An 8179-nucleotide genomic window follows, 5' to 3' on the forward strand; every position below is an offset into this window, starting at 1 on the left:
AAAAGCAGAAGAGTTTGTTTACTTTTCTAATAACATTCAGAGTAGATGATTTCCATGTTCCATCATAAAAAAAATCCAGTGTTTTCTACCAGTAAAACAACATAATAGTCTCTTTATTCTTTTATTCAGAATGCCTTTAGTGTAGCATTTAAAGAATCACCTTAGAGGGCCTTGCCCAAAACATAACCTGAGATGGAGCAGAGCAAAGCATTCTATAATAAAAGCATCAATTGAGTAGCTTAAGCACAGAATAGACTCTAAAAGCATGAACAAGAATCAGTAAACTCTCAAGGCCATGTGGAAGAAGATGGAACAACCTACAGAATGTAATGTATAGCAGGTAGAAAACTCTGGGAATAAATCAATAAACACAAAGAGGCAATAGAAGTCAAGAACACAATGCAATTAAAAAAAAAAAATCCAGCAGCAAGATTCTGATACTCCTGTAATCTGTAAATATTTAATTACTGTTTTGTGTACTTAAATTGTTATACACACTTTCAGGTGAGGTGACACAGTTAAAACTAAATTCTGAAAACATTTCTGGAAATTGCATTTATACTGCCACAATCAGAGACCTAGTTTGAATCCAAGTCTTTCGGGCCTTGGGAACAAATAAACTCTTTACTGAAGTGCAAACAGAAGGTAAGAAAGCTACAGACAAGCTTGAGTTACTCAAATGCAGTCTCAGAGTGCAGCACGTGGTACAAACAAGACAGGCCAGGTGAGCCAGGAAGAAAAAACTCAAGACATGAAGCACCTTTGAGACAGAGTTTATCTAAAAGACTCTTATCAGGTTATTAGATTCCTGAAAAGGAACCTAATATGGATAATACATATAATATATAATAACATGATAGATTTGTTACCATCTCATCAGCAAGTGATTCATGAAAAGCTTATATCTAATCCTATCTTTCCAGGTATTCAAAAGAACGATAAGAACGAGGGCAGAATTGCAGTCATGTGTAACAAGCATGAACAGCCAGAAATAAAACTGTTATGGGGCAAAGTAGAAAAAAAACTTTTGACTCAGAAGAGATATCAAACCAAGCAGATTTTCTCCTTCTAGAATGTGTTATTACATTCAGGGGAGGAGAATATAGGAAACAGTATTATTCTGCTGTAAAAACAGAACAGTGAGGTGAAGTTTCAGCATAAGAAAATAGGGATTGCCCAGATTCTGCTGCTGAAACCCAGATTGACATTAAGATCTCTAGAAAGGAACAGACTTTAACAATGTATTTCCTTAATACTCACAAAACTTCAAGTTATTGCTGTAAGGTCTAACTTTGTTTTTTCCTGGGAAAGTACAGCCTACACAGACACACCTGTAAGTATGTAAGTCAAGAACTTAATTTCTAGAGGCAAGGTGAGCTATTTCTCTCTCTCTCTCTTCTCTCTGTAGCTATTTATAAAACAAGGACAAAGTACAACTACTGGAAAATGCCCTCAGTAAATTCTCATACGCTCAGCAAGGCTTACAAGAAACGTCATTCAAAGGTCTCCAGGCTCTGGAGCCACATCCTCCAGTTCATTACTCTCCGTATCTGAAAGCCACGTCTGCATGACACTGATGGTCAGATGACCAGGAAGATGATTTGGCATCAAGAACACCGAGGCAAGCAGGGAGCCAGTGAGTTCAGGGCTCTGTTCTACAGTAAGTTTGGCCAGAGGTTGAACTAGTAGTTTTCTGAACTCTTTCTGATGTGCGTGACAGCAGCGTGGAGAAAACAATGCTGTAATTCCATAGATAGTGGTGCTATTACTTTAACTTTTTTTCTTTTTTTGGCTACTAAACCATCTATGCTTCAGCTTTAAGGTGTGTGTGGGTTTTGGTTTTGGGTGGGTTTCCATTTTTTTTTTTTTCTTAAGGTCTTAACTGAAGTTTTGCATCCTCCATATTCTCTATATAAATACCATTTAAAATTACATTCAATAGTCTATTATAAAATGCTACAGATACCTCACCCCTTGCAAGGGCTGATTCTGATCTAAATGCATAAGATGTGAAAGCTTTTTTTTTTTTTAAATGTCAGGGGAAAAGAAACAACAAGAAGTGACATATTTTTTATCTTGTTTCTGAAAAATATACTTCCCCCTGAAAACAGTCAACATTAGGCAACTAGTTAACACTTTTAAAGTGATTATTAAAGTGTAAAAAGATCTTTTTACAAATGTTGTGATACTGATGGAAACAGGTACAGATATATTATAATAATTAAAAAAAAAAGGTAATAGGAAAGAAAGCTATTTGATTTACTTTAACTCAAAAATTAATTTGCTGCTCCTCCCTCTGGAGTATTTTGATTTGAAATGGCCACGTTACAGCATGGAGGAGAAAAACAGGAACTGCATCATCTTGGATAGCTCCCTTCCTACCCAATGTTACAAGTCTACAGCATAAGTTATATGCCTTTACACAGACACATCCAAGCTGTGCCTAAACATATTGATTCTCTGTAATTAGACCCAGAGTCATCAAGAGATACACCTCTACCATGCACAGCTGCATTACATCATGCACTGTGATACAGCACATGGGTTACACGAAATGCCACCACAATTTCTGCCCCACCCAGATACCTTTAAAAAACCCTTTTAAACAGATTATCGTTATCAATCTTCTTCAGAAGCTTAAAAAGAATGGAGGAAACCAATCCAGCCTCAGAAGACATCCAATACTGCCTGCATTTCCCACTGTGACATTGCATTCAAGGCACACCTCAAATTACAGTTTTTTCCACAACACATCAGCAATGCAGCCCATTCTGCAACTCTAACTTTTCTAATTCTTCCCTTCACTCATCACTTCTCCATTTGGAGGTATTAGCACTTCAGCATGTTTCTCTTCTTCCTCTTTACATGGCTACTATTTTCCCAAGTGCTGAAGGGCATGATGTGCCAAAACCAGCCATGCAGTGAACATTTCTCTTGAAAAAAATGTAACAACACCGAGAAACAAAATAAATAGTTAGTTTACTTACTTTCCCAGAGACTAACATTTTTTGTTTCAATTATTCTGATGCTTTAAAATCCCACGCTCAGCCTGTTTAAATAAACTGCGAGATATTGCAACTAGCTCAGAAATCTGAACCAAATAATAGTTTGTTATAAAGAGAATACCAAAACCAACACAAGCAAATAAATTAGAGTAGCAGCCAGAAAATACTGCCTGAAGAAAAACTATTGAGTGCAAGTCAAAAAGAAGCAGCTAAGAGACAAGGACAAAAGCTAATCTGGTGTATATAAAAATAGGGGGGTGGTTGTTTTGTTGGTTGAAGGACAGTTTTTTATAAGCATGGCTTTGTCCTCTGTGTCCACGTTTCATAGCCCCAGGAACAAATCTTTGCAAAGAATTGTAAAATGCTGGAGTAGTGAAGTCATGCAAAGTGTTGATAACTGCAAAGACATGTAAATCTTGCAAAAAAGACACAGTACCAGAAAACAAACAAGGTCCAGTCACGTCAGAGAATCAAAAAAGCAAACCTAATCACAATGGTTTGGATAGCTGCTTGCAGGATTTGTAGGGGGGAGGGTTGTGGAGTGTCTTATTGAAGAATTTGATCCCATTTGGAAAACAGATTTTTTCCACCTCTCCTCAGTTTTCAGCCAGGACAAGAGCACTGTTTGTCAGCCTAACATTTTTATCATTTTAGATCTTTGAATTACTTTTCAGTTGATTTTTTTTTTCCATACATATCATGCTGGTCTACCCAAACAGTGGGAGAAATTAGCACTACTAATATTAAGCCTTTTCACCAATTAAAGCAGGAAGCCTTTATTCTCACTATTAAATATTACTTCAGAATGGTAAGAAATAGAAATTGGTTTTCCTGCATCATAACACTACACTGCAGAGAGGAAATCACATAGGTCTGGTTGTAATGAAAGACTCAGTAGGTTAATACAAGAGGTAGAACAAGGTCATGGGATAAAAGAATCCCAAATCTGCACTTACTGCAGCCATAACTAACCATCTCTACTGCAAGGAAACACTAATCCTTCTTCAAATACTAACACAAATGAATTTCCACAAAAGAGGAAAAATAAAAAATTCTTGAGGTGGGCAACACATTCCAAACCAGCACTGTAGAGGTGATACAACCTCTTTAGAACAGTAGAGTTAAAACAATAGTGGTTTTATATTTCATTAATAAAAATAGTTCAAAACATAAAAATTACAACGTCCACTGTCACAATTCAAGCTGCTTAGAAAACTCAGAGACCCCATTTTGAAGAAGAAGCATAGCTTTGTTTATGAAATCAAAAAAAAACTGCTTCTCATGTTCAGCACAGCCAGTTTCTGAATTGAGTAAGCAGTGGGTTTTTCAGCAGGAGGTTGGAAGAGAGGCCTCCAGAGATTCTTTCCAACCTGGACTCCTGAAAAATGCTGTTATTAAAAGGAGACATTTCCAGAATCAAAAGTGACTAGTGCAAAAACCAGAAAAATTAAGAATTTAAGTGTTAGAAAATATAACAACAAGTTCTCTGCAGTTCCTAATACATCTTCAGGTAACATCTGCCTTAAGTACCTACATGAAGATGAGTGTTGAGAAAAAAAAGTTTGTCCTTATCAAAACATAATAACTTGAATATTTGTACTATGCTTGTAGGGACAAAATTATTCTTTTGTTGTAGTAGGGATAAAATTCACATATAACTTGAGATGGAGGAGATTCATTACAGTATAGCTGCTTCCAATTCACACAATAATCAGCAATGCTTCTGGATACCATAGATTTTTTGATAAATACTGCAATAAAAGAATAATTAAGCACTGAAGACTTTATTTTCACCCTCCATCCTACACTTATGTTCTATGCTATGGTGAAAAAAAAAATTTTTAAATGTTGAAATATATTCCTGACTTTAATTACATATAAATCATAGAGAAAGTGGGGACTAAGCATTAACGTTTTTTAACTACATTGTTTCAAAATTGTTCAGCTGACTAAACAATTAACACGCAACAGTAAATTCCTGCAAGAGAAGTTAATTAACTTTTTCAAGTCAAACTCTGGACTCTTCAACTTAATAATTCTTGAGTCAGAACAATTAGTAAGAGTAAAGGTGGCTAACAGCAGAGTTCACCAGGGGAAGTAGTGGTTCTTTCCACCTATCACTGCTCTTTGTCCACTTTGCTGTTGCATATTGGGTATATTCTCTATGCAAGACATGAGTCTCATTTTCATCCCCCTCCTAAACACATGCCTCTTTAAAGAGGGGACTCCAAGGCATCCTTCTGTTCACTCTATCCTCTTCACCAAAACATCTTTCATTCCAGCATCTTTCTGTATGTGATGCATGTGCAACATGTATGTGTAACAGGTCCCAGCAGCAACGATGGCAATAGAAGAAGTTTCAAATCACAGGCATTCTTGCTTAAGTACTCACAGGAGCTTAAAAACAAACTAAAGAGTTAAAAATAAAAGGCCACTGAAGGGCTTTGTGAATAGAACTTTCTTCCGTTGCCCAAAAGGAAAAACAGTGAGTTGAAAAGTTTTGGTCTTAAAGCAACTTGGTTAAAACTAAACTCAAGACATTTTTCAGACAGAATGTCTTGAAATGAGACAGAATGTCTCTAACCACAGACACTAATCTACCACTTCACTACTGCATGACCAGTCAAAAGAGTCCCTGTTCCACACCAATGGTACTGGTGGTTTTTATTCTGTTAATTGCTTCTTGCAAAGGGGGTGATAGAAGGATATTTTTTTTTTCCTTAAGCCTACTAGAACTTTCCTCAAAGATTAGTCATCCCTCCCTAACAGGAAAATATTTTGGTTTCATTTATTAGCATTCCTGAATGAAAGGAAGACAAATATTCTGTTGAGAACTAAAAAAGTAAAAACATGTTTAAGTAGTCCTGCAAGGAGTTGGATTATCCTTACAGGCCCCTTCCAACTCGTGATATTCTATGAACTCTAACAACCTTATTTAGCATTACATGCTGTAAAGCTACTTTCATGGCACCTCAAGACACTGTAACTGTGCATAACTTACGGCCACTGATCCCAAAGAACTTACTTAGAAAAAGCTCATTAGCTTTATTTTCATACTAATTGGACCGGCATGTGTCAAGTTTTATTTTCCTTTCAAGACACTCGAGACAATTTCAGTCAAATTACATGCCATTACCTCAACATGCTCAAATTTCTATACAAATTAGTTCAGCAGCTCTCTTCAGAGGAACTTCACTGAAATAAGACACCGCCACATAATAACTGCTGAATAACGCAGTTTAAGACTGTATAATAAAATGCTCAACTAACCACAGGCTGCAACTGAACTGCTATTTCAGCCAAGTAAACTGGCTGAGGACTTGTCTGGGGCCAGCTTAAGTATATTCTAGAAGCACAAAAGCAGCCAATCCTCCGGCAGATGACTCGTCATCAATACAAATGACTGCTCACCTAGAGAACATCAAAGACTTTAGTGGCGGTACTTCTGTTAAGAAAAGCGAGCGATGACCTTAGCGGGGCTGGTGCCTACCGAGATACCGTCAGCCCAAAACCCAACCCTGCTGAGAATACATGACACGTACTCATTATATTTATTGATTACGGGGAGAGCCCGACAAGGGAGAGTCCAACAAGGGCTCCACCGCCCACGGCGCCCGGGAGAGCGCTCCCCCCGCATCCTCCTGCTCGGAGGCCCGATCCCTCCTCTGCCCCGGGGAGGAGGGAGGTCCCCGACCGGTTTACAAACACGGGCACGGCCAGGGCGACCCTCAGGGACACCTCCCCTTCCCTCCCAGCGCCAGACCTAACGCGGGCAGCCGAGTTTCCAGCGCGGAGAGCACGGGAGGAAGCAGGGGGGAAGCGGGCGGTGGGAAGGAGGAGCGCCGGCAAGGCAGGAGGGAAGGAGGGGGCCGGGGATGCTGCCTGGCCGCCCCGCCCCGCCGCCGGGCCGCCTGGCAAATGGGGCTCCGCGCAGGGGGCTGCGGCGGAGAGCGGGGGAGGGAAGGCGGGGGAGGAAGCGAGGCGGCAGCTCCCCCGCACAATGGCCGCCCGCCCTCCCCCCTTCCTTCCTCCGCCGCCCCGCTCCCTCCCCGGGCCGGGGCCGCCGCATCCCCCGCGGGCCCCGCCGTACCTGCAGCGTCACCTCCTCGGGTCTCCAGTGCGGGCGCAGCCGGCGCAGGAGCTGCAGGGCGCCCTGGCGGCACCCGGGCCCCTCCTGCTCGCTGACGGTGATGTCCAGCTTGGGCACCTCCGGCGAGCCGGGCGGGACGTGGATGTAGTTGGACATGACGGCGGGGCGGGACGCGGCGCGACAAGGACGGGCAGATCTCGCTGGCGTCTCCTCCGCGGCGGTGCCGGCAACTGAGGGGGAAATTTCCACTTGGGCTCCCGATAAAGCGGCTCCACCTCCCCCGGCGGCGGCGCGGAGCAGGCTGGGAGAGCGGGCGGGGCCAGGCCCGGCCCAGCCCAGCCCAGCCCAGCCCAGCCCGGCCCAGCCCAGCCCGGCCCAGCCCAGCCCGGCCCAGCCCAGCCCAACCCTGCCCTCCGCCCGCCGCCGGGCCGCTCACCTGCCCGCCCGGCCCCTCGGCACCCCCGGTGCCCCTCGGAACCACCCCGCCCGCCGTGGGGCTGCCAGGGAGGGGATTAACCAAATCTCCTCGGGGCTGGAGCGGGAGCGCGGCCCCGGGCGCGAAGGAATGCGGGGCCGGCAGCTGCGGCGGCGCCGCCCAGCCAGTCCCCAGGCGAGCGGCTGATCCTAATCGGGCTCCGGGGTTATCGGCTGCGCTTGGGGTTTTTTTGTCTTTATTGGCGTGTCAGCCTTCGTAACACCTCCCTCCTTTCCCCTTTTGTTTGCCCATGCCCTGCGGGGCCCGTACCCGCTCAGCACCTCGCTCTGCATCCTGAGTCCAGCCGGGTGCGGTTCTGTACCGTTTGTGGTCCCTCGGGGCACCTGATCTGTATTCCTGATTTAAGCATCCTAACAAAGATCACCCTTTCTCTGAACAACACAGAACAGTTACATTCTGTCCTTCTACAGAACAGTTATATTCTTTTCTTCTACAGGACAGTTACATTCTTTCCTTCCTTTCTTTTCCCCTTGTTTTACACTGAAAACCCTGTAGCCTTGAGGTTATTTTCAGCCAAAAAAAAAAAAAAAAAAAAAGAGCCCAGTCTATACCACAGGATTTTACTAACCAAGAAAAAATATTATCCAA

The 8179-nt window shown here is 42.9% G+C and overlaps 1 protein-coding gene across 1 annotated transcript in view; it reads right to left on the minus strand.

Moving 5' to 3' along the window:
• Window positions 1-7369, minus strand: part of ETNK1 (ethanolamine kinase 1) — a 32797-nt gene extending 25428 nt beyond the window's left edge. The window contains exon 1 of the mRNA XM_027653774.1: window positions 7096-7369. Within this exon, the coding sequence (XP_027509575.1) occupies window positions 7096-7251 (156 nt within the window). The 5' untranslated portion in view covers window positions 7252-7369. The remainder of the gene's footprint in view (window positions 1-7095) is intronic.
• Window positions 7370-8179: the final 810 nt, after the last annotated feature.

This window comes from Corapipo altera, unplaced genomic scaffold, assembly GCF_003945725.1.
Source record: "Corapipo altera isolate COAL_440 unplaced genomic scaffold, ASM394572v1 1, whole genome shotgun sequence".
NCBI lineage: Eukaryota > Metazoa > Chordata > Aves > Passeriformes > Pipridae > Corapipo > Corapipo altera.